Below are 27,269 nucleotides of genomic sequence, written 5' to 3'. Positions count from 1 at the left end.
CCCCCCCCCCCCATAAGATCATTCATTCCCATTAACAGTTAATACTCCCATCCATGGTCGCAGGTAACCATTAATCTACTTACTGTCTCTATAAACACTTCAAATAAATGGGATTATATAATATGTGATTTCTTGTGACTGATTTTCTTTGCTTAGCATATTTTTGACATCCATCTATAATGTAGCATGTATCAGAAGTTTATTCCTTTTTATTGTTGAACAGTATTCCATTGTATTGATATACTACATTTTGTCTATTCATTCACCAATTAATGGACCAATTTGGGGCTTATTATGAATAATGCTGCTATGATCATTTACGTGCAAGTCTTTATGTGGAGATACATTTTTATTTCTTTTGGGCAAATATCAGGATCCGAACTTCTAGTTTGTATTAGAATTTAATGTTTTAACTTTTTAGAGAAACTGCCAAACTTCTTCAGAGTATTTCTACCATCTTACATTCCTATTGGCAGTGTTAGAAAGTTCATGTTTCTCCATCCCCTTTCAAACATTTATTGTTGTCTATCTTATTTATTATAGAGTTTATAATATTATTTATTATTGTTTAATAATTTTACCAAGTGGCATAATTTTTTTGAAATGTAAAATATATTTCCATTAATTTATTAAAGTGGCTATTTATTATAGCTACTCTAGTGGGTATAGTGTCTCTTTGTGATTTTAATATGCATTTCCCTAATGTGATGATGGTGATGTTGAACATTCATTCATGTGCTTATTAGTCCTTTATATATATATATATATATATATATATATTCTTATTTGCCTATTAACACATTTTATTCATTTTTGATTGGACTATTTTAACATTCTTGAGTTACAAATATTCTTTGTATGGTTTGGATGCAAGTTTTTTATTAAATACGTTTTACAAATACTTCTAATCAATTACTTTTCATTTTCTTAATGCCTTCTGAAACACATAATTTTTGAGTTTCAGTTATGGCCAGTTTACCAATGATTTTTCTTTTATGTTTTGTTGTTTTGTGCCATATATAAATTATTTGCCTGATCCAAGATCTGGAATATTTTATATGTATTTTAACTATATAAATGTTTAAAGAATATTATAAAATATTTCCTTTTGTTTTAGTTCTTTTTTTCTTTATTTTTCAATTAATTTTTTTTTTTTTTTGGCATTGCTGGGGATCCAATCCAAAGACCCTCACATGCTGAGCAAGCACTCTACCATTTAGCTACACCCTCAGCCCATGGGACTTCCATTACAGCAACAGAAAAGTGAATAAGACAATCAGTCAGTCTTTTTGTAGATGCTTGAATTAGCCACAGAGGTACTGCCCTGTGTTACTTTATCGTCCGTTTCTGACCTTTTCATATATTATGTACATGGTTATGACAACCTTAAAAGATGCAGCATTGTTATTCAGCCCCCATTATCTTTGACTCCTCAAATTTGCTTTTTTTTTTTTTTTAAATTTGAATTAACACTTTTACTTCTGGTGAAATCAAATCAAAATCCACTTTCACCAGCTGTGCATCCACCTCTGAAAAGTAAAATTTTTGGAAAGTTTTAATATATCTGTTTTAAATGAGCTTTTGTTAAAGTTTCACATACAGACAGGAAAATGCGCAATTCATAAGGACATAGCTCATTGAAATTTGAATACAAAATGAATACATATGTGTAACTACTACACAGATCAAGAGAAACCATTATAGCATCCCAGGAGCTCATAGAACCTCCCAGAAGTCCCTTCATTCTCATTAATTCTACTCTTCCCCAAAGGTAACTACTAACACTATAAATTAATATTGCCAGTGTTTGAATTTTATGTAAATCAAATATTATATTTATGTGTCTGTGCCTTTTGTGAGATTCATTCATTTGGTGTGTTGCAGTAGTTTGTTCATCTTCATACTATGTCTCATTTCATTATATGAATAGTTCACATAGATTTATCAGATCTACTATTGATAAACATTTCTCCTGTTCCAATATTTGGTTATTTAAAACAGTACTGCTAGGAATATACTTGTACTTGACTTTTGGTGCCCAATGTGTGCACTTTGTTCCATATAGATTTTCTCTGGAGTGAGGTTGGTGTGTTAGAGTAGGCTTGACTACAAAATGACCAGAAGTGGCAAAACACAGTTACCAATTTACACTCCCAAAACAGTATGTAAAAGTTATATTTGTACCACCTCCTCAATATTTTCTACTGTTGTTTAGCACTAAGGTTTAGCCATTCTTTTGGATTCTGTGTCTTTTGAGAATTTTATTTGCATTTCTGAGAACCCTGAGGGAAAACCCCTTTAGGTATAACATGGTTTTTGTTTATTCTCTGGTTATTTGGATATCTTTGTGAGGTTTTTGTTCAGTTTCTTTGCTCATATTTCAACTGAATTGTCTGTCTTTTTTGTATAAATTTACTGATATTTAAAGAGTGTATTTCCAAGGTGTGAGTCCTTTATCAGTTTTGTGGTTGCACTTCTGCCTCTGTCACCTTGCCTTTTCGTTCTTGTAATGATGCATTCTGATCAACTTATCCATCTTTCCTTTATAGCAAGTGCTTTTGACATCCTGTTTGAGTTTTACAAATAAATTCTATTAGGAAACTTAAGATGAAGAAGACACTTAAGCTAATTAGAGGTTAGTGTTTGGTTGTTGTGAGGCCAGTTCAGTTTCTGTCTGTGCCTGTTCCAAGAGTGAAGTCCTTCAGAAGGCGTTGCTGTCTCCTCCCAAGAGTACTGACCCCAGCTTCCAACCCCTTGGGTGGCTCTTGTTCAGCTTCTCACCTCTCAGCTGCCTCTTTTGTCCAACTTTCAAGCTTCTCAGCTACCTTTAAGCCTCTCAGCTGCCACTTTTCAGGCTCATAGCTTCTCAGCTGCCTTGAGAAAACCTCTTAGCTGGCGTTTTAGAATTGGCTCATGACTCGGGGGACAAGTATCATAGATTACAGTGCTACCATACCTTTCCATATTCTTCTCCCTGAGGTCTTGTCCTCTGAAGTTTTGCCCTGCTTTGGAGCTCTTAGATGTCTTCAAAGAGGATTATCAAAACTATTTGGTATACTGGTGGTTCTTGGTGGGAATGTTGGTGTACCACAAACTTGTCTTTCTTTGCCAGAAGAGCAAGTCCCTGGGAATGCTTTTAAGGGTGTTGATATAACTTCCTGGATTACTGTTAGATTGCCCTTCCATTAGTGGAGTATCAATTTACTGGAATTATTTTCATCTTTTAAGCCTTTGAAAATCTGCTAGACAAAAAGTAATACTGTATTTTAATTTTACTTTTTATTCTAGTGATACAGAATACTCTTTCAAATGATGGTTGGTCTTTTGCCTTGTCTATTTATGATTTACCTGTTGAATACATTATTTTTCATGAATTTTTAAGAATTTAAATGTTTAACAGTCAAATAAGAATCCATACATCTGAAGATAAGGAGTTATTACATCAATGGACTTAAAATAATTGCTTTTTCCATTGACCTTAATATAAAGTTTAAAGACTTTTGAAGGCAAGGGTTGTATATCTCTTGTTTTTAAATTTGAATTAATTTATTTTTTTAATTTATTCATGGTATTTGGTGCATGTTATGGTCCATAGTAATGTGAAGCAGACTACATTAGAAAAGTGATAGAGACAAGAGCAGAAAGCCCTTGAAGAATGTTTCCTTATGTCATGCTGTGTTCAGCTATTAATCAAAATAAACAGTTTGCCTACTTATTCATTTATATTATTTCCTTTAGGTCTAAGGTCACAGGGCATCTCATTTTTATTTTTGTTTTATTTTTATTTTTAGATTTATTGAGGTAAAATTGATACACAAAAAAAATTCCTCACGTTATTGGTAGCTTTTAGAAGTATACATCTTGATGGGTTTTGACATATGTGTATACCTGAGATTCTGTCATGACAACTAAGTATATCCATCACCTCCAAACATTTCATTTTGTGTTGATTTGTGTATGTGTGTGTGTGTGTGTGTGTTTAAGCACACTTCACTGGAGACTAGTCTCCTTAACGTATTAAAGTATACAATGTCATATTGTAAACTATTTAAGTATTATATTACACAATAGATCTTTAGAACTTACTCATCTTGTATAACAAATAATTCTCCATTTCTCCCTCCCTCCAGTCCCTGGCAACCACCATTCTATTTTCTGCTTCTTCAATTTGAATTTGACTATTTTAGATCCCTCTTGTAAGTTGGATCAGAGGCATCCCATTTTGAGTCATTATCTTCTTTCTCATATCAGTCCATATTACTGATTTAAGATCACATTCTCCTTTGTAATGTACCACATTCATTGGGAGCTAAGTACCGATTTCATAAATCTCCACAAATGTAAAAAGGGGAGTATATGTTTTGTCTTCCTTGTGTGAAGTTAAATTATTCTCATCTCTGGAAGCATTATCTAAATGCTGAATGGCAACCGTAGCAGCTGCAGTTTAAAGGAGTTTAAGAGTTAGTGTTAGACTGACTTCCGAGTTCTAAAGCATGCCCATACTAAAGCATGCCTATAAGCTTTAGATATAATTTAAAGCATTCTCCATTCACATAATTTATTTTACTATAACCAAGTGTTTGGATTTCCAGAAATCATCCAGATAACTCAAATTTTAGTCAGCATTTTGAAAATAGTGTCTGAGGATGAGGGACAGTGGAATTTTCCTTATGTTAGGCATCTTTGGTTCTTTTAGTTGAGGAAGTATAATTTTACCCATAGAAATGTCCTTGTTTTAGTCACTGTCCTATATTTATTTTTGGTCATTTCATCAACTCTGCATAAAGCACTAAAGTACAGTGTCTACTCTCATGCTGACACAAATCCTCAGGGAATGGTGTTCTGAAGAAAAATGGAAGCCTCTGGGGAAGGCTGCTCTCCAAATAAAACCTTCAAGGTATTAGCCCAGGGGTGTGGACTGGATCTAGGGACAGCATCTTTAACATTGCAAATTGCTATATTAATGAATAAAAGTCCCTTTTTTCTTCTTAGGGTGATGAGAGAGGCAAAAAGCATTTTGAAAAAAGCAGAAACTTTGGAGCCAGCCCTCTCTGGGTTCTAGTTATAGCTCTCCCAGTGCTGGAAGGATGTCACTATCTGAGCCTCCATCTGTGTATCTGGGGAAAAATAGCTTAGTAATAATATATTTCAAGGACTGGGACATAATATTAAGGGTTATGGAAAGGGTAAAATTGCATATTTTATTTTTTCACATATTCTCAAATTAGACTTGTTCCCCCCTTAATGTGATGATAATTCCCAGATCAGAGCCAGGTTATTTGATTTCTAATCCTAGATCTACTATTTACTAGCTGTGTGATCCTGGGCAAGGTACCTAATTGCTTTGTTGCTCAGCTTTTTCATCTATAAGAGGACAGTTATGATGCCTACCTTCTAGAGCTATTAATCATACTGATTTTTGTAGAGTACAGAGTGGTGTCTGGCTAATATGAAAGCACTAAGTACTTGATGAATATAACTAAACACCCAAGGCTGATACGAATTGGTTATTGTTACTAATAAAGGTAATGGGAGTAGAGAGAGGATGAGAGGCAGTGGTTTTGTTTAAGAAATGGTAGACCACTGGTAAGAGAATGTATATGATAGAGTTTTGTTAAGTGAAATTTGGCAACTCTGAAACTGGCACAAATTCACATGACTGCTGTTGCTAAGTAGGAATAGCAGAGTGGTGGAGATTTTCACTTTTAGCTCACTCTTATGAGAAATTGCAGAGAAATGTTTTTACAAGAATGGTATCCATGGTATTCTCCACTGTCAGGAAAAGAGACCAATAAGAAAAGGAATGTGACTTGAATGGAAAATGCTTACATGTAGCACTCAACCAGCACTGATAAATATGAAATGTTTTTCTCATTTAGTTGAAAAGTTGCTAGGTATGTATGTGTGAGCATGTGTACATACACACAAATAATATAATTTCACACATACACATATATATGTATATAATGTTGTATATTTTAGAAATAAAGTTAGCAGTGAATAAGTCTATGGACTATTCCCTGAGTACCATTGAATTTCATATTTGCTTTGAATTAGCATAAATAATACTAGAGCTATCCTTTCTTTGTTGAATTTTTATAATTATCATATCTTACATTCCAGGTAGTGCCAATCTTCAAATAAGATTTCATTTCAATTCAAGTGTAATATGTAGTGGACACATGCAGATGTGCATCTCTCATCCTTATGGCTCACCCTTATGTTAATGAACCATAGCTGCTTCTCTCAGACAAAGATCAAACAACAGAAGACATCTCAAAGATAATGCAAACTTGTCGGTGAGACTCAAGGGTGTGTATGTATCTGTAAGATGAGAAATGAAGTGCTTTTTATGGCAGAGTCATTTTCTGTCCATCCCAGATTTTACACAGAGTTTTTTAAAAAGAGAATAAAAACATATGGGTTCAGTGGTTTCTTAGCGTGAACTTTGAGAGCATTTCTACTACTGAAGATTTTTAAAGTTTGCACTTTATTTTCTGAAGACTTCTTTTGGCCATAGTAGGTATATATATCAGTAAAAATATCTATATCTATGTAGTTATTCTAAGACATACAAAAAAGTTTTACCAAATGTTGCCACCAATACTGTTCCTATTTTATTGGTTTGGTTATGCTTATGTGTCCCCTATAGTTATTAAATGACCACAAGATGGCATGTTATAAATAGTAGAAGGTGTCTGGAAAAAAATATATGTATATATAAATTTAATATCAAAAGTTTCATCCATAAAAAGAAATAGTGATAAACTAGATTTCATCAAAATTAAATGTTTGCTTTGCAAAAGACTCTGTTAAGAGGATGTCAGGGCAAGCTGTAGGCTGGGAAGAACTATTTGCAAACCCCAGTCTGTCACATGATAAAATGTAGATTTAGAAAGAACTCCCCAAACTTAACAGTGATAACAAAGTAATTTGAAAATGGGCAAAAGAGTCAGAGAGAAATTTCACAAAAGAAGATATGTAAATGGTAAATAAGCCATGAAAAGATGTTCAATATCATTAACCATTAGGGAAATGCAAACTGAAACCTAATGAAGTTTTGTTTTTGTTTTGTGGTACTAGGATTAATCCCAGGGTCCCTTTGCTACTGAGCTGCATCCCCAGCCCTTTTTATTTTTTTTTATTTTGAGAAAGGGTCTCACTAAGTTGCCCAGGCTGTTCTTGCACATGATCCTTCTGCCTCAGCCTCTTGCGTTTCTGGGATTACAAGCATACACCTCTAGGCCAGGCCCTGATGAGTTCTTACTGCTCATCTGCCATGATGACTAAAATTAAAAAACAGGCAATGCTAAATGCTAGTGAGAACATGGAGAAACTGAATCGCACATACAATGTAAAGTAGTACAGCTATTCTGGAAAACAGTTTGGCAGTTTCTAATAAAATTAAACATGCAGTTACCTAATGATCCAGCAATTGAATTCTTAGGCATTTATCCAGAGAAAAGAAAACTTATAATTACACCAAAATTCATATATAGATGTTCACAGAAGCTTTGTATATTGTTTACAAAAGCTGGAAACAATGTCTCCCAGTGGGCAAATGGTTAAAAAGTTGTTGATCTATGTATTATTATTCAGCAAGAAATAGGAACAACTACTGATGCATAAAACAGCTTGATTGAATCTCAACAGAATTATGCTGAGTAAAAATGTCAATCCCAAAAGATTACATACTGTATGATCATATTAAATTCTTAAAATGATAGAATTATAGACTCAGATAATAGATTATATCCATGGTTGCCAAGGGACAAGGGTTATGGGGGAGTAGGATGGAAGGGTGTGTGTCCTTAAAAGGGCAACAAGTGTGATCCTTGCAGTATAGAACTGTGTCTGGACTGTCCATTGTCAGTATCTTGGTTGTGATATTTTGTATAGTTTAGTAAGACTCTTGGGGGAAATTGGATAAAGATATGAATATTATTTCTTACAACTGCATGTGAATCTACAATTATCACAAAACAAAAGGTTTAAAAATACATATTACTTGGTTTGCCTCTCAGATTCTAATATATAGATGTCATTCTAAACTATGGAGACAATATATTTAAGTTGGATCAAAAATATTCCATAACTGATTTAAACTCAATTTACTATGTTCACCTGTAAATTGGTTATTTATGAAGAATCAGTTCATAAGAAAACATGATATAAAGGTTATTTGTATTTCCCCAGTATTTTCTGAACCTAAGAACAAGTGAGAAAGTGAACAAATCAATGAGAAAATATTTTTTATACTTTCCTTGAATTTCTCCAATATCTTAGCATTGGTATACATATTCAAACACGATTGCAGAGCACAGGTATGACCAACTCCATTTCTATAGCTGGACTCTCATTATTACTGACGACAGTGCTTCCCAACTTACTGGCAAGTTGAAACAAGTCATAGCCTTTTACTTTTCCTTAGGTTAGAATAGCATTGAATTTGTAAGTAGAGCTATAGAGGTTTGACAGCTGAAAACAACTTAGCCAGAGACCCTCCTAACTCAGTTCTGCTCAGTGTTAGCTGAGTCACTCACTCAGCTATAAAGAATATTCTTATACAGTTAGGGTTTAATGTATTGTAATTTCCTTAAGGCATGGTTTTATTCTTTCTTTCAAACACATTGAAAATATTCCTTTGAGTCAAGTTAATTATTTTTACTTTCTCATAAAAATGTAAAAGCAGCTGGGCATGGTTGTTCATACCTGTAATCCCAGAGACTGGGGAGGCTGAGGCAGGAAGATTGCAAGTTCAAGGCAAGCCTGGGCAGCTTAGGATACTCTGTCTCAAAATTAAAAAAATAAAAATAAAAAGGGCTGGGGATGTGGTTCAGTAACAGAACACCCTGGGTTTAATCCTTAGTACTACAAAATACATATATACATCTACAAAAGCACATGAAACATGTTTGGAAAAAAAAAGGAAAATAACACATGCCAACCATCATTAATACCCTACTTTCAACATTGTTTCTCTTCAGTCTGTACCTGTGTGTGTGTTTGTGTGTATGGTGTATTTACAGTAGGCAGGGTGTGGTGGCACAAGTTGCTGAGGCAACTTAGGGAACTGAGGAACTCCTGCGTTCAATCCCCTGTACTGCCAAAAAAAAAAAAAAAAAAAGTTGCAGTGTATGTAGTGTATGTGTAGCATTTTATACCATTTTATGATCTAACATTATGTTTGTTTTAATCAGCTTTTTCACTGCTGTGACCAAAAGAGCTGATAAGAACAATTTTAGGAGGAAAAGTTTATTTGGGTCTCAGCCCATTGACAGCTGGCCCCATTCCTCCTGGGCATTCCCCCAGGGATCCACGTCCTCCAGCCAAATCCTACCTGCCTACTGTTAGAATCCAGTTAATCCCTATCAATGGATAAACACACTGGTTAGATAAAGACTCATATTTACAGAATATTTTTAATTTAAAGGAATCCCAGAATGCTGGGCTTTTAAAAAGCATCAGTTACCACCTGGCCTTACTTATAGACCTACGCAACTTTCTAACTGGTGCCTTATCCCTGGGTAGATAATGTCACCACAACATAGTGCTAACCAGGAGGGGTACATAGAGTGCACTTGGAGCAGAGAGAGGGTACTTCCTCCAAGATGAAGCATTGAGAAGGATTCCTGGAGAGAGTGACGTGTTAAAGAAGATGTAAGGGTGACCTAACATAGAAGTATGGAAGGCTCTCTAAAGAGGGGCCAGCAGGTATCATGGCCAATCCCCACACTAGTCACTGCATGGAGATGGAGCCCTTGTTCACATGAGTACCTCCATGGCCCAGGGGCCCTATTCTTCCTAGATGATGGGAGAATGGGTGCTAGTAACAAACATTAAAACAGGTGAGCATGTTGTAATCTGGGAAAGAAAAGAGGGGGGAGGCATTTCCCAACCACATGTACATTCTTCATATTTTCTGATATGTTTTTTAGGTGATCATTCTTCCACACCCCTCAGTTCTGAATTCTTGTCAATTATAAGTATGTTGGATCGCTTAGTTGATGAAGATTTTATATATATGTGTGTACACATACCACCATTGCTGTAGTTGATGAGAATCTATGAATGTGTTAATAAGATTCGGATTGTGATTTACAAAAAAAAAAAAATTTCACTGGTATAGTTTGATAGATGTATTTAAACAAGGAGGGTAAGGCTTCCCTTAATGAAGCAAGACCATTTTGGAGACTTTTACCTAGGGACATAGTCTTAGCAGTAAGATGGAGGAAAAACAGTTAAAGAATTTCTTTAGAGGTAAAATTCACAATACTGAGTCACTGGTTTTGTGTGCTGGTAGAAGGGTGAGTGCCATTTTGTGGGAGTGAGTGAGTTTGCACTCCTGTGGCACTGGATTGGTAACCTATGAGTTTGTGTTTAGTCTCTCTCTTTCATGGGCCTGCTTGCCTTTCCACTTTCCACCATGAGTTGAAGCCCCTTGCTTGAACCATGTCCTTGAACTTCCTAGCTTCCTGGGGCATACACAGCTTAGAGTGGCTACTCCAGAACTGGGAGCCAACATAAGCCAGTTTCCTTTATAGATCACTCTGTCCGGAGTATTCTGTGACAGCAATGGAAAATAAATTAAGATGATAGAAGGAGATATTCAAGTTTTAAAAGAGCAGTTAGAGATGCAGACTGGCTTAAAATTTGTCTTAAGATTTAGAACTCATTATCTCATAAAACTTGATATTTCCTACCATGTGTTGAATTTGCAGTCAAACACCATCATGAGAAATGTCAATGGTTGTGAGTAATGGTCTGTGAATTATTAAAAGCTGATGAAATGAAATAAGCTGCTTTTTGGCTAGTAATAGTTTGAGGCAGGAAAAGATCCTCAGCAGAACAATGACTTAGTAAATAAATGTGAGCCACAGAATAAGACATAGAAATAGACAACAAAGGGAATGTGAGCAAAACTCATCACCCAGGGAACACTTTTTTTTGTTTGCTTTGCATTTCTAGAAAGGTTTCAGGTTAATCTTGTATTAGCCACTTAAAAAGTACATTTTACTAGTTTTTAATTATAATTAGTTTACTTTTCTATTAAATGCTGACCTTTCTTCCCACTTGAGTTTCAGTTTTAATTGCCATCAGAAGTCACTTAGGATATTCTCCTTTGAAACAGCGCTTGCTAACATTTAATTTCCTCTTAGTATTTGTTGGAATGACTAACATGAATGCAAATAAATCATCTTGCTTAATAATTTAATTTTTAAAATGTCCATGGAAAAACTGAATGTTCCTTTGAACTATTAGTTAGAAATTTTTTTCTCTTTTGTGACTGAAATTAGAAATATATTAGGAATGAAACTGTGTAATAGACTATTGTCTATGTAGTTCATGTTGAAAATATGCACAGAGCATTTTTTCCCATAAGATTTATTTAGCACAGGTTTCAAGTTGAATATACCTTAGAAATCAGTGAAAATCTGACACAATAAAGATTTTATTTTTATTAAAAACAAACAAATACAAAAACGATAAGGGCTGGAGGATAGCTCAGTGGCAGAACATGTGCTTAGCATGTGCAAGGCCCTGGGTTCAATCTCCAGCATCAAAGATAAAGTAATTAATTAAATAAATTAAATAACTTTAAACCAACCCTCCTCTACCCCATCCCACTCTACTATATCATTGCACATTATTTTTTTGATTAGTTTATTGAAAACTTCCTTTTGCTGTACTTATGGATAAGTGAAGGAATAACAGAATTCAACTGAAAAAATTGTGGATATTACTTTAGCAACGTAAATATATTTGTTAGCTATTTTTTTTAAATTGTAAAACAAGATGCCCAATGAAAGTGATTGCTTTTGATTTTAATGAAATAAAGATGAAATTTGAGCTGCTGCTTTATTTCCAGAATTCAGAATACTTGCAGTATATTTGCTTCTCTCCTGTGTCCTTTGCTGACCTTTCCCTCTTGCTAATTATAATCTTTAGACATGGTAAGGGTCTGATGTAGGCAATGAATAGGGATTTAGGTATGATTTATCTTCTTTCTTCTCTGTTAGTTTTCTGGTTACTTTCATTCTTGAATCAGAGGAAAGATGGTGACAGAGGGAGTAAGCCTTGAGGGCTAAGTAAAATAACTCGTGGCTAAGAGTGGCAGATAATAGAGGAGGACAATCGTGTGACAATTCTTCTTCTCCTGGCCTCTGGCCAGGAATGAGAGATGCTCCCTAAGCTTAGATAAGAACTCTCCTTTCTCTTAGGTTTCTACTGTGTTCAACACAAAAGTGGAGAGTTTGAGTAAAGACAGTATTTCAAATCTCCTGTTTTATTCTACTACAGTAATGAATCTCCTGTACACTTGGGAGCTATTCTTATAGTCCTCTTCTGGTCTTTATAAGCAGTCCACTATGTGTTCATTTTGCTTATTGAAGGGCAGAAGAATTAGAGAGAAGCATTTGTTTCAAGGTGGTGCTGCTGGATCCTTTCCAGCAGCTGGGATAAAGGCCAGACTTCAGAACGTGTTCAATGAACACGTTGGTTTAGAGATGTTGTGCTGGGACTGGAGAAGGTAACAGACAGAGGTCTTTACTGGGAGCCCTGAGAAACTTGAGCCCACGTTTTTTGCTTGAACTGTTATAGAGAAGATCTTCAGTCTCTGGTTTGCTTCTCACTCTGGTCTCAATGGTTGAAGGGAGGGTGATACAAATACATGGTTGCTGATTGCATTTTAACTATGTTTAGAGTGCATAGCTGTTTTTTTTTTAGTGTATAACTTTATAATAGGGTTGATAGGTTACAAATAAGATGGATTGTGGCCTATATCCTAGAGGAATTTCACACAGGAAACAAGAAAAGTGTGACAGAGTAATACAGATCAGCATTGGTTTAATTTGAAAGAAAATCTACAAAACCAGAAATAAATATGGAAAACATATTTTGCTTCCCTAGTTTGATATCAGGAAAAAAATCTTTTTTGTCAATTTGGTGAATATTTTGCTGTTTATGTACATATGCATATATGAATGCATGCATACACACATTATAAATGCACATGTACATATACAACAATGGATCATATGTTATGTCATTCTTCAAGTAAATGTTATTCACTTAGTGTATGATGTACATTTCCTGCTATCAGTTCTGTAGATTATCCTATTCGTGATAGCTGCATGGCATTCCTACTATGCCCTTACAACAACAATTTATTTAACTTTTATCTCATTGATGAACATTTAAAGGAGGTTTAGTTTTTTTACTATGAACTCATGCTGTGGACAACATCCTTATCTAATTGTGCCATTGTTTGTGTAGTATAAAATTCTAGACAATATTTAAATTGTTTTTTAATGTTGAAGAAAAGTATTGCCTGGTTATCCTTCAAAAAGTTGCACCAGTTTTAGGTACACCATTTATTTACAGTAAAGATATTAATTGCAAAAATAGTAGAAATGCTATACAAGATTTTAGCTATTATGTTTTATTTTGATAGCACTTTGTAGTTTGTAATCTACTTTAATTATCTCAGCCATCTTATGGTGTGGTTTCATATCTGTATTTTTTATAAATTTATTTTTAAATTTGTTCTGATTAGTTATAAATGACAGTAGAATGCATTTTGACACATTGTACACAGATGGAGCACAGCTTCTCATTCCTCTGCATTTTTGAGATGAAGACATTTGAAAAATCAGAGAAGTTTATTGTCTTGCCTGAATATTTCAGTAACTAAATAGAAGGGCCACAATTTTGACTAACATTTTTTCTCTAAAGTGCTTTTGAAATCCTTATAGTAAGATGAAGTTAGGAAGGACTTGAAGTCTTTCCTAACTTTAGGAAATATCACCATTCTTAGGTGATATTTTCTTAGCATTTGTGTAATTTGATAGGTTTTAAATATTAGTGGGTTACGATGGGTTTGAAAGGAAGAGAAAAATACAGGAAATGATTCAAATCAAACTACGTATAAAGAGAACATATCTATGGAGCCATGAAAGGATTTTAAAAAAAATTTACACACACACACGCACGCACACACACACAGGCAACCTGATGAATTTTAACATCTAGGTAGACTTTTACATAATGACTTTATTTCTAAGGGTATGGTCTATAGTGTAATGCTCCCATCCCTTTTGTAAGAATGTCAGCCTGAGCCATGGTAGAGAAAACAGGCAGTGAGACTCTGCATTTAGCTTGTACTCTTAGGATGTAGGCCACAATCCATCTTATTTGTACCACTTGGCCATCTAAACTGCCAAGAGAAGGCTAGCAAGGTTCTCCTAGAGGGGACAGAGATGCAGGCAAAGTCAGTATACTCCAACATGTATGTGGATCTAAGGGTGGTCTCATATCTCAGACTGGAAATGGAGTTTGATTTCAAAAACTTCAAGGCTCAGAATAAGATTATGCAGCAAAAAGGAAAAGTGGGGAGCAAAGGGGGAAAGAAGAGAAAGGAGGAGAGGAAAAGCATCTTAAAGAAATGGAGACAGGGAAGAGGTGAGGGAAAAGGTCCTGTTTAGTTGACTGGGGTTCAGGGCAGCTGTCCCACTTTTTGCTCCTACTCTCTGCATTCCCAGTTTTGACTGAGGACAGCCTCGCAGAGTTTTATGGAATTCCTGAGCACTTGGACATGCGAAATGCTTCTCTGAAAAACAGCTGGCCTTTATATTACCTATCACCACGGTATCAGGAAATCTTTTGGGGGCACTGAAACAATTGGCATTAAAATCTTTCCTTTTACTTATTAAATACTTTTATTAGGATTTTAGAATTTCCCTTTCTTAATTTGTTTCATATGAGGTTATGCTTAAAAGGTGGTCATTCTGATTATAGAGACCACATGTGTAAACTAATTTTATTACTTTGGAACTTAATTGTATTTGTACCACATAATATTGGTGACATCTACACTGGGAATCACTAAGCCTATTAAACACTGTTAAGATTCTTTTAAAATTGAATCTCATTTTTGGAAACACAAAGTATTTGAATTTCCTGTACATATTTAGATTCCATATGTCATAGATTTCTTGGCAGACCTAGACATTTGTAATCAAGACATCAAGCCCAGCATTTAGATGAATGTCTTCATTAAAATACAGACAGAATCTTGATTCATTTCTCAATCAAATACATTTCTAAATCTATTGTAGCTAGTTTTTAAATTTAATAATATGTCTTTGAAAATATATAAGTGATGTAAATGAAAAAACACTAGGTGTTATATTTTTCTTGTACTTGTAACATTTCTGCACATTATTCTCAGTATTACCAGTATAGAGCCATTCGTCAAGAGCAGAGTTCCTGGGTTTAAATCTCAGTTTTACCCATTATTAGTTGTATGACCTTAGGTAAGTTACTTGACCTCCCTATGGGACAGTTTTCTCTTCCTTATAATACTGATTATAAAAATAACAATAATATCTAAGAGTTTCTGTGAAATTTTAAATAACTAACAAACTCAAAGAGCTTAAGACAATTTTTGACATTATATTTCTAACCAAACTCAGGAGAAAAGAGGTCATTCTCTAAGAATAAACATTGTACTAAATCTCTTGCTATGTCTGTTCCTTTATGCTTCTCGATACTGAGAATTCTAAATGCTTTGTTTTTGAGTTCTTGCTCTTTATTCCAAAAGTGTAATTGCGGTGAGTATGAGCTTCCTGACTATTTTCTTCTGATATACACAGGATATTGTGTGAAATGAAGGAGGCACAGGATATTAAACATGATGACGTTATGCTTGATGGTTTAATTTGCAAAAATACCCAGGATATGGGTGTATTCTAATAAGAGGAAAGTCTCCAATAATGGAAGTAATCCTTATAATCAGCAAGCTACCAGATGCCTGACTAGTGTTTCCAGGACATAATGCCATATCTAATAAGTTGAACTTTGTTTCTTATGTTGCTAGATTGAGTACTTAATGACTGTGGCCAGATTGGATTTGGTGAGAAGTCCATGTTGCTGAGCCCATATATAACATATTTCCCTTCTGCCATGGCCATATTGTTCATGAGCCCTTTGGTGAAGAACAGGGGTGACTAAAGAAGGAGATTGATTAAGCTCCATAAATTTAGTCATCTACCTGATAATTAAGTCCTTTTCTCTGAGATTATTATTTAAATGACCAGTCAGCCAAAACACGAGTCACCATTCATAAATGATTGTACCTACGCACCTCTGATGTATCTCCTTTAAAAAATGAACAACCAGGTATATTGGTCAAAGTGTTGCCTGGTTGGAGCGTTTCCCTTTGTATGTCCTTTAGGGCTCCCAAGGAGAACCCTCATGCTATCACTCTTTACTTTTGAGTGGCAAGCATATTGTATAACACCATTTTTAAATCAGACCCGAATTTTTCTTCTTTAGTTAACTGGTCATAAGAAACCTCTCAGTGATGCTACAGGTTAAGTTTAAAGAGAGGATCAATGTATTAAGAATAGGAGTTATGAAAATCTGAGCCACTTGCTTAGATTTGCCAGTGTGCCCATAGGATTTGCCAGGCATGATTTCACATATACAACCTCCACTTAAGGTTTAATGTCCTGTGCACTCATTATATTATTATTATTATTATTATTATTATTATTATTATTATTATTATGTATCAGGGATTGAACTCAGGGGCACTTGATCACTGAGCCACATCCTCAGCCTATTTTGTATTTTATTTAGAGACAGGGTCTCACTGAGTTGCTTAGTGCCTTGCTTTTGTTGAAGCTGGCTTTGAACTCAGGATCATCCTCCCTCAGCCTCCCCAGCTGCTGGGATTACAGGCGAGCGCCACTGTGTTGGATGTACTCTTAATTTTTATGGCTTTGGAGGTCAAGCAAAATCAAGTTCAAATGGAGTGCTCATCTTGCATAGTTTTGTTCCAAAAATCTAAATGTCTGTGCTGTGATTCAGCTGTAGGGTGTCTATCAGGTACCATATATTATCCCTGACTGCCACAGACAATTAAAACACCAGTGAATCTGTTGAATTATACAGACCAAGTGAAAGAATAGCTTTCATAGCAGTCTGGACCTATTTCTGAATCTTATTCAAACCTGGAAGCTTTTCAAGTTACTTGATAAATGGGTCAGAATAATGTCAAAATGAGGTGTATATTGCCTCAAGGGGGGAAAAAAGCACATACTAGATTCTATGCCTCTTTTTGTAGTAATAGGAAGAGGGAGATAACATTTTGTAAGAGATAGCCTGACATTATTAAATCCATAGAATATTTACAAAAATCAAGTGCCTCTGAATTTTTGAAGGAATTTCTCTACCCTCTGACACACATATATAGGGAAGTTACTACTTACTGTTGAGTCAGCATATGATTGGATAGCGTGGCAGTGTATGGAATGGAGTGGCAATCAAGGTCCCTATGGGCTATATTATGTCTGTGTTGGAGAGTTGGTAGAGTCCTAGTAGGATAGTAGGAAGCAAAATCCTTCAGGTAGTCTTTGCTAACAAATATAAAGAAAAAAACAGAACTTGATAGATCAATAGTTGTGTGCCAGATGCCAGAGAATATGTTGATTTGCTCCAACAATGAAACCACATCTGGTACCCAAATATGTCCATTTTTTTGCATGATCAATTAGGCAAATTGAATGGAGATGTGGTTGGCAAGATCTTCATCTTTCAAGTCCTCAATGGTGATCCTAATCTCTTCTATCCCTAAAGGAATGAAATAGTGCTTTTGGTTGTTATTTTCATAGGTAGAGGTAGTTCCAGAGGTTTGCATTTGACCATTACACCATTATAGCCTTACTCCAGATTAAGAAGCCAGTGAGAGAATCTGCTGACTATGTCTGTACCAACTCTATATTTCAAAACTGGGAAAAATAACCATGGCATGAATTCTGGGATGACTGGGAGTTGGTCCTGAGCCCATCATCCATAAATCATAAATCATGTGATTTCTTTAAACACCTGCTCAGGATGGTGAAACACAGTACCACAGTACACTCCAGGAATGAGTGTTAGTTCAGAGTCATATTAAGCAATCCCACAAAATTCTGAATGTTTTCTCTTTCTCCAATGTGCATTCACCCTGGTAATTGACTGCAGGTGTTTTGAGGGAAGACTGAGAGGAAGATTTATAGTTTAAATATTTGGCTGTTTCATACATGAATACATGACCAGTTAACTCCACCTCATGTTCAACCACAAGAATGGGATCCTAATTAGAATAAGTTATAGTCCATGTATATATAATATGTCCAAATACATTCTACTGTCCTGTATATCTAAAAAGAACAAATAAAGAAATTTTAAAAAAATGTTGCCGTGTAACAAGGTCCTTCCTTAAGAGGACCTGGCTTCCTTTTACTCAAGGGCTATAGGACTGTGTATTGGATCAAGTTTGAGAATTTATTGAGGGGCTGCATCTTTCTATTTTTTAGCTTTTCTGCTTATGTAGATTAAGTAGGATCTATTAGGTTTCTAATGGTCTCTAGAAACACCAAAGATCTCTGCAAGTCAAACTATTCTGACTACAGGTTTCACTCAGTTGCCATTATGGTAACCATGCTCACTTTATCTCTGGGTAAGTGCTGTCACTCAGCCTGTGACACTCTGTGATACTATCATCCCCATTCAATCCCAGTACCCCATTTCTAAATGGTAATAGTGCCCATTGTCATTCCTGGCCTGCAGAGAAAGCTCTTGCAGAGATCTTCAAAGATGCTCTGGTGATCTTCTCAACCAAAGTGTTTCTCGAAGCCTTGATGAAGGCAGTGTGTCCTCTGGATCCTCCAGGGTAAGAAAGGAACTAGGTTCTGATGCTGAATTTTCTCTAAATAGTGACTTGATTTCCTTATTTGCAGTCCACACTGATAATTCTTAGTTTGGTGCTTGTCAGGTTCAGTTCTACCACAGACTTGGGCTACTGGAATGGGGATGGATGCTGTCACATGATGCCTCAGAGAAGAGGAGACCCAGGCCTGGAGTAGGGTTTCAATCATTTTTGATTTTCAGTTATCTTTCCAGTTTTTGCTCCACATGTACTTTATGTGGTTACTGATTTCCACAGCTTCTCTGGGATTTATAGGGAGGTCTATCTTCCTCAAAGCATATTTCCTTGAAAGGATTAAGGACACATTGTTTTCTGTTCTGCTTTGTTAAGTTAGTAAGCATCACACCATTTGCTTTTTGCCTTAAAATATTTTTAGATGTGTCTTTTATTAATACCTCTTGTCCTTTGGGTTTGCACAATTTGTTTTAAAAAATCCATTAATTGTCTATTCATTGTGATTTGGGGGATGCAGTGTTTGTTGTGAGTCTACCTTTTTTGGGGGGGTAGCTGCTGGGGGTGGACTCCAGGGCCTCATGCATCCTAGGCAGGTGTTCTAATTATTTTCTCTTCAGTGACTGAAATATAGTAAGCTCTTCAATAAATACTTGATGACTAACTAAATGAATTGAGTTAGAAGTTTTTATAGTAATGGGAGGGTTAATGGCAGAAAAGTCATTATGGCTACATATACAAATATAACAACTTTAAAAAAGCACCTTTTAAATTAAACCTTTGCTTTAGTTTCATTTCTTTGTTTTGTTTGTTTTTATTCTTCAACATAGTCCAGGAAACTGTTTCATTTTAGTTTTTAAATTTTTATTTTTGGGGGGTATTGGGGATTGAACTTAAGGCCTCATGCTATACCACAGAGATATTCCCTCAACCCCCGAGGAAACTGTTTTTAACTGTGTACTACTGAAAGATGGTATATATTTTTTTAATGTGTTTTAACACAATTGGTCAAACACAACTTAAGGTGTTACATTAGACTTAAGATGTACATTTTTTCATTTATAATTTTTCTCAGGAGGTAGACTTATATTGAGGCTGACTTATGTAGTAAGCACAGTTTTATTTTTAGTGATATATATGTTTTTGTAGTGATTATGATGAAAAGCCTTTCAACAACTTTAGTCCCTCCCCACTGATCCCTTTTTGGTTATAAAGTTTGAGAGCCACTGGTCAAACATGGGATCTTGTCCAGGAATGTTTGCATTTCACAGTGAATATGTGAGGATGGATAAAATGTAGTAGATGCAAAGAAATAAGCTATAAAATTAGAGGAAGTAGTAAAATTGATAAGCTGACCAAATAGATCAGTGTTTTCTTATTTATAAAAACAGTGCTGGACAAAAAAAAAAGGGGGTTATAGATAGATACAGGTATGGTAGGGAGCCCATAATTTGGCTATAATGTTGGGTCTGAGATCTCTCAAGTGAGATACCCACCTTTCATATATCAAGAAATAAGTACATGAAATTTTGGCAATTACCTGTAAAAATCAATTACTTAATTCTATATCCATGTAATGAGCAAATTACAATTTTTATTACAATTTCTGTATATTTTTTCCCAATCTTTTAAGAGTTTATTGAAGTCTAAAAGATTTAAAGATAGTTTTTTTTTTTAAGTAAAATGTTATTTCTCTAGGAAAGACCTACAGAAGGAAGAAAATTAGTTGGTGAGATAATAGATTAAGAAATCCCCTTACATAAAACTTGTGTATTGTAGAAATTGGTAAGAAGTTGCATGTTTGGGTTTGTTGGAATGAACCCAAATACTATGTGTATCTATAAAGCTCTTAAAAAATTAGTACTCTTAGGAGAACCATATAATACAATGTGTACTAGCAAGGGCATAACATTATTTTAAATTTTTAAAAAGTTAATAATGATGTTATAACTTTTATCTTTGGGGCAGTAATATTTTGAGATCCTTTTCACTTTATATATGAATGCCATGAAATTTCCATCATGGTTGACTCAAAGTAAAACAACAGAACAATGATATTTTCAAGGTATGAAAAAGAGCAAACTGATCCTACATGAGGTAAGAACTCAAATGTTATTTACAAAGCTCATTTCTCACTTTTCATGTTGTGGCCTTGTTTTCAGGCAGAAGAACTCCTGTGGAAGATGGAACCCTTTGTCCATTTTCCAGAATGTGTTTCCAAGCCCATCAGTGGAACCTGATACTGCTGTTCTGTGTTGAAATGCTTGAAGAACACACACATCTTTGCCTGCACCCTCCGTCTTCCTGAAACCATGGTCTTCTCAGCAGTGTTGACTGCGTCCCATACTGGGATATCCAACACAACATTTGTAGTCTATGAAAACTCCCACATGAATATTACGGCCCCTCCACTGTTCCAGCCTCCCACCGTTGGTCCACTGCTTAGATACAGTTTTGAAACCATGGCTCCCACTGGTTTCAGTTCCTTGACAGTGAATAGCACAGGTGTGCCCGCAACACCAGCTGTTTTCAAGAGTCTGAGCTTGCCTCTTCAGATCATCCTTTCTGCTATCATGATATTTATTCTGTCTGTGTCTTTTCTCGGGAACTTGGTTGTTTGCCTCATGGTTTACCAAAAAGCTGCCATGCGATCTGCAATTAATATCCTCCTTGCCAGCCTGGCTTTTGCAGACATGTTGCTTGCAGTACTGAACATGCCCTTTGCTCTGGTAACTATTCTTACTACCAGATGGATTTTTGGGAAATTCTTCTGTAGAGTTTCAGCTATGTTTTTCTGGTTGTTTGTGATAGAGGGAGTTGCCATCCTACTCATAATTAGCATTGATAGATTCCTTATTATAGTCCAGAGGCAGGATAAGCTAAATCCATATAGGGCTAAGGTTCTGATTGCAGTTTCTTGGGCAACTTCTTTTTGTGTAGCTTTTCCTTTGGCTGTAGGAAACCCTGACCTGCAGATACCTTCCCGAGCCCCCCAGTGTGTATTTGGGTACACAACCAATCCTGGTTACCAGGCCTATGTGATTTTGATTTCTCTCATTTCTTTCTTCATACCTTTCCTGGTGATACTGTATTCATTTATGGGCATACTCAACACCCTCCGGCACAATGCCTTGAGGATCCATAGCTACCCAGAAGGTATATGCCTAAGCCAGGCCAGCAAACTGGGTCTCATGAGTCTACAGAGACCCTTCCAGATGAGCATAGACATGGGCTTTAAAACACGTGCCTTCACCACCATTTTGATTCTTTTTGCTGTTTTCATTGTCTGCTGGGCTCCATTCACCACTTACAGCCTTGTGGCAACATTCAGTAAGCACTTTTACTATAAGCACAACTTTTTTGAGATAAGCACCTGGCTACTCTGGCTCTCCTACCTCAAGTCTGCATTGAACCCACTGATCTACTACTGGAGGATTAAGAAATTCCATGACGCCTGCCTGGACATGATGCCGAAGTCCTTCAAGTTTCTGCCACAGCTCCCTGGTCACACAAGGCGAAGGATACGTCCCAGTGCTGTCTATGTGTGTGGGGAACATCGGACGGTGGTGTGAATATTGGAGCTGTCTGTCATTTTGGGTGATGATTGTTCTTGACTTTGAACTTTGCTCACATGGCTTCTCCACTTAAACTTTGTTTTTTTATAGGTTGTGTGTGTGTGTGTGTGTGTGTGTGTGAGTGTGTGTGTGCAGTGTAAAGAAAGAATGGTAATTTGTTATAGTCCTGTTACCAAGGATACAAAATAGGAAAGTTAACATAAATGTTACCTTCAGGGTTCAAGAAAAATCCTTGATTTAGATTGGGGAGATTGTTTTGTTTTATTGACAGATTTTATTTTTGTGGCAGGAATCAGGATTGTGCTCTATTGAGCCTGCAGTTATCTTAAATTGTTAGTGTTTTGTTTGCTGCTAAGGAATGCTTAGTTGAATTTATCAATTCTTTTTTTTCTGGACAACACTGCTGCTTCTTGCCATTACATTGGAGCCAAAAACCCATACATCTCAGTTGATAAATATTTAGTTTTATTTTTAAAAATAACCCAAGGAGGTTAGTGACATTTTAAAAGTCATTACTATTTACTTTGGTGCACTTTAAGAAACAATGAACAGATTAATTCAGTCATATTTTTCAGAATTGTTTTTGTACATGACATGTTTGCTTCAGGAAATGTGCACTGTCATTTCTAGGAAGATGGTTTTTTAAAAAATGTTTTATCTGCATGTACAGTTTTGAAAGAGAGAACATAAAAATGTAGAAAATTTTCAAAGCACAATAGCAACTCTTTGGAGCAATAGGGAACAATTGAGGCAACAGAGCCCCTTGCAGATTCAAAGGGGAATGCACTTGGGGGGAGATGGCTGGTGCAGGCTGTGGTAATTCCTTTTACTCAAGGATTCTCACCAAGCTTACTAGGGAGTATTACCACATTTACGGGCACCTACTATTTGCCAGGCGCTGTGCATCATTTTATCCTCATGGCATTCTGTAAGGTAGATGTTATTTTTAACTTCTTACAGATGAAGAAAGCATGACTTGGACTATAATCCTGTGCAAGGTTAGTGGTAAAGCTGGGATCCAAACATCTGCTGAGATCCTGAGACTGTACTGTTTTGCTGTACCATACAGACACTTTATTCAACTTAAATGTTTCATAGTCATGAAGGAACTATGCATATCCTTTACATTTTTTTTTAAAACCAAGATGTTTTCTTTAAAAATAGCTTCATTTTTTTAATTACCAAGAGAAATATGAAACAGAAAGTCTGGAAAGTAGAAAAGGAAACATAAAATCACTTACAGATCTTAAAAATCTAAAGATAAAAATAAATATGAAAATAAGTCAATAAGGTGACTTTTTGATATGTAAATAAATAACCAACAATTATTGAACAATTAAATACAGATGTATGTAGGCCTTGCCCTTGTGGGTTTGGAGGTTTCCAGTAGTCCAGCTGTATTAGTTCTAAATGTTCCATGCAAAACAGTTTTAATGCCCAGTGCTTTTCTCCTAAGCAGAGCTAGACTTTGTGAATGTACCCAGAGGTGTATCTACCACAAAGAAGGAAGATAAATCCTTATCTGAGCCTAGAGCAGGTTTTAATAGGGAAGATCTGTGGGCTTCAAATTATTTTTCTCTTGCTGACTATCTGTCTCCTCAGGTGCATGCAGGGCCTTCGGTCACCTCCTGTTACCACTGGCATACTTTATAACAGCCAACTGGGATGGAACTACAGACTTAGGCCATAAGGGCTGAAAATGTGGCCTCCTGGCTATATCATGGGATAACTTGGTAATTTAACTATGGATTTATAACATCTTTTCAGAATTTTAGTGCTTCGTAAGCCATTGGAAAAAAAATCAGCCTGTTTCTTCAATTGTAAAACCAGAGTTGGATTAGGTGAATCTGTAAGGTCTTATCCAACTTCAATGTGCTTTTCCTTCATATGAGACTATAGCTATTTGAAGAGCCCAGCTGATGTCAGCATCACTTTTTGGTATCCAGTATTACTTCTTTACATTTTACTTCATTAGTTGTTTCTTAAAAATGAATGTCTTAAAAGCTAGTGATTTGGCATCAGGAATTAGGATGTTGGGAAACTCTGCTCAGCAATTACAACGGTGTTGGAATTCACTGTCCAGTTAAAGAACTCTTTTGGAAGTCAAGTATATTATTCAGCATGTTGTGGGGTCATCTTCAGATGATAGTCACCTACCTCTTTAATTTCTAACTTATATTAACCACAGATAAAATTGTTTTTGTCCATGGGGTTCCTTAGGACATAAATACTGCAGTAGATACTAGTAGCATGTTGATGTGTATTTTACTTTCCATTGTCAACATAAACTGGATTTCAAACAGATTAGTAAAGATATTTGAGATTCAGCTTTCTCTCAGGAAAGTCGACATGATCTGTATTCATCTTACATATTGGTAGGTCTTGAGATTTTGTGGATGGAGTTGACTGGGCTTTGTTTTTTCTTCTTGTTTGATGAGCAGGCTGTAAGTGCTTTTGTGCTGCTGAGTGGGCAGTGCCTCCCTTGCTGAGATCTCAGGAGAGCCTTCTCAGATGCTCATTGTTCCTGAGAGAAGACTGTGAGGGGCCTTTGTAAGAATTCAGCAACAACAATGCCGTTCTCTTTACACTGGATAATCTTGATCAGATGACAGTTTACAAATCACTTTGAAAATATATTATGTATACATTTTGAAAGCTTTAAAAAAAAAGTACTATGGTGCACCTTCAATAAATTTAGGTGCAGAATTGCTTGTTGCTTATTCCCCCATATTTTCTTGAGGGGAGGAAAACCACTACTACTTATCACTGCTGACTGACATAATCAGATATGATGCTGTTTTCTTTTCCTTCTGGCTAATAAATAGGAAGTATGAAAGAGATAATTAAATAGTGTGGTCAAAAGGAAAAGTCAAGAGAAATCACAAATAGTCTTTGGTAGTGATATTTTAAACTTCAAAGTGTTTAAATATTTCTAAGCAAGAGGACCAGTACAGATTCTTGGCTCACAGAGGATCTGTACTTGAGCCCAGGAATGTACATTTTTGTTATATTGAACATATTGTGTGATTGTGGTTCAGGTGGTCCCTAGGGCACACTTCCAAAAAACACTCCTGTATAAATATCCTTTAAATATTGTCTGTTTTATCTCAAAACAATTGTTTTGTGTTGGAAACTGTTATCTCCTAGTGCATGGGTAATCCACATTGAGAGGAAAATCTATGTCTGTGTGCCTGATTGGCCGCCAAGTGTGTTAGTGTGGATCTTGCCAGTGTTAGCTTTACTTTCTTCTTTTTTTTAAAAAAAAATAATAATTTATTTATTTTAATTAGGTATATATGACAACAGAATGCATTTGATTCATTTTACACAATTGCACCACAACTTTTCATTTCTGTGGTTGTACATGATATAGTGTTGCACCATATATATGGTCATACATGTACCTAGAGTAATGATGTTCATCTCATTCCACCATCTTTCCTGCCCCCATAAACCCTCCCACTACTCCCTCACCTTTGCCCAATCATATTATATGTTTCACAGTAGAGCAAGAAGAGTGACTTAATAATTGAAAGTCATGACTTTCAGAAGTCTAATTACTCTAGTACTTTTTCTCCTAGAGACACCTCTCTCTAGGATATTTCTTTATGTATGTAATTTCCTGAAAAATGTGAGAGAAATGTAAAAATTCATCTAATTCCTGTTGCTCTGCTTATGCCAGTTGTATTCAATGGAAGCATGAAGTAAAATAAAATAACCTTTTTGATCTATATATTTCTGTTGCTTACAAAGATATTTAATTTTTTGAACTTTGCTTTTGTTTACATGAAAATACTTATGTATATATTACAGAAAAAGTTTCTCTTGCTTGACATTTTATTCTACCACAATTTTTAGTTTAAGTTTAAAGAACTGCTAGGTGTAAATTTATTTTTAAAGCTATAGTCTTGTTAAAAATGCCTTCCTTGAAAACTCAGTTTTTATAATAACTAAATAAAAATATCAAAGCACATGTTTGTTATTGCAAGTAAATGGTAATAAATTTCTTAGATACCTACTGGTACTAGTCCTTTGTAATTAAAAATAATTTATTTTACAATAATACCTAACATGTGGAAGAAAAAAAAACTTTGAATTTTCGGTTGTAATATTTAAATATCAAAAAGTCTGGTTATTTGTGCATATTCTTATTACCCTCAAGAAAGGAACTCCCAATGAGAAAATGAATAAATGTTTAACATTTCTAGAGTGGAGTTTTTTTTTTTTTTTAAAGGACTTCATTTCATTTTAGAAAAGTTTGTCATGAATAATGCTTTCTGTTAAATTAAAATCTGAGTTTAGTTTCAAATCTGACTTCCTCTGGTTTCTTATTTTCAAGTTAGCTCTCAAAGCCTATGTGTATGTGCCTTTATTCTAGTTTTATAGGTTTTCACAGTAGATCAGGATGAAATGAAACTTGACAAAAAACTATTATTATTAAAAAACAGTTTTAAGAAACTCTGCCTAGGAAAATTATGAAATTTTTACAGCTGAGTCATTTAAAATTAGATTGTGAGCTGGCAAAGCAATGACAATGTCTACCTCTGTTTTAATAAAGTGATTTCATACTGCAATTCCATTTCTAAAATATAAGACCTTTCTAAAATGCACATATAAATCTATGAGAAATATCATATGTAGTAAGGGTTTCAATTTTGTGCCAATTAGATATGAGTGTTTTATTTTTTTTCATGTGCAATTGCTAAATATATTTCTTCTTTTTAAGTTACAAAAGAAAGTTGTCATTGAATCTACATTCATTGTTTCCTTCTGAAACAGAAAGATAGAAAAGATATAGCAAAATAGAAAAACATGCTGAATTAAAAGCATATTCACATCTACTATGAAAATAATGAACCCCATTCAGTTCATCCGAATAAAGAGAACAACTTGTGGAGGGATATCTACCTTAAATATCAAGGTGGGGGTCAATTAGATTTAATTCAAAATGAAAAATAAAAATTTCATGGCTGTATTAGACAGAATTT

The 27,269-nt window shown here is 35.2% G+C and overlaps 1 protein-coding gene across 1 annotated transcript in view; it reads left to right on the top strand.

The window, feature by feature from the left end:
- Gpr63 (G protein-coupled receptor 63) overlaps positions 1-26,714 on the top strand; it is a 44,590-nt gene extending 17,876 nt beyond the window's left edge. Inside the window, exon 2 of the mRNA XM_048811172.1 lies at positions 20,869-26,714. Within this exon, the coding sequence (XP_048667129.1) occupies positions 21,019-22,278 (1,260 nt within the window). The 5' untranslated portion in view covers positions 20,869-21,018 and the 3' untranslated portion in view covers positions 22,279-26,714. The remainder of the gene's footprint in view (positions 1-20,868) is intronic.
- Positions 26,715-27,269: the final 555 nt, after the last annotated feature.

Source organism: Marmota marmota, unplaced genomic scaffold, assembly GCF_001458135.2.
Source record: "Marmota marmota marmota unplaced genomic scaffold, marMar, whole genome shotgun sequence".
Taxonomy (NCBI): Eukaryota; Metazoa; Chordata; class Mammalia; order Rodentia; family Sciuridae; genus Marmota; species Marmota marmota.
This window is presented reverse-complemented; position numbering and strand designations above follow the sequence as displayed.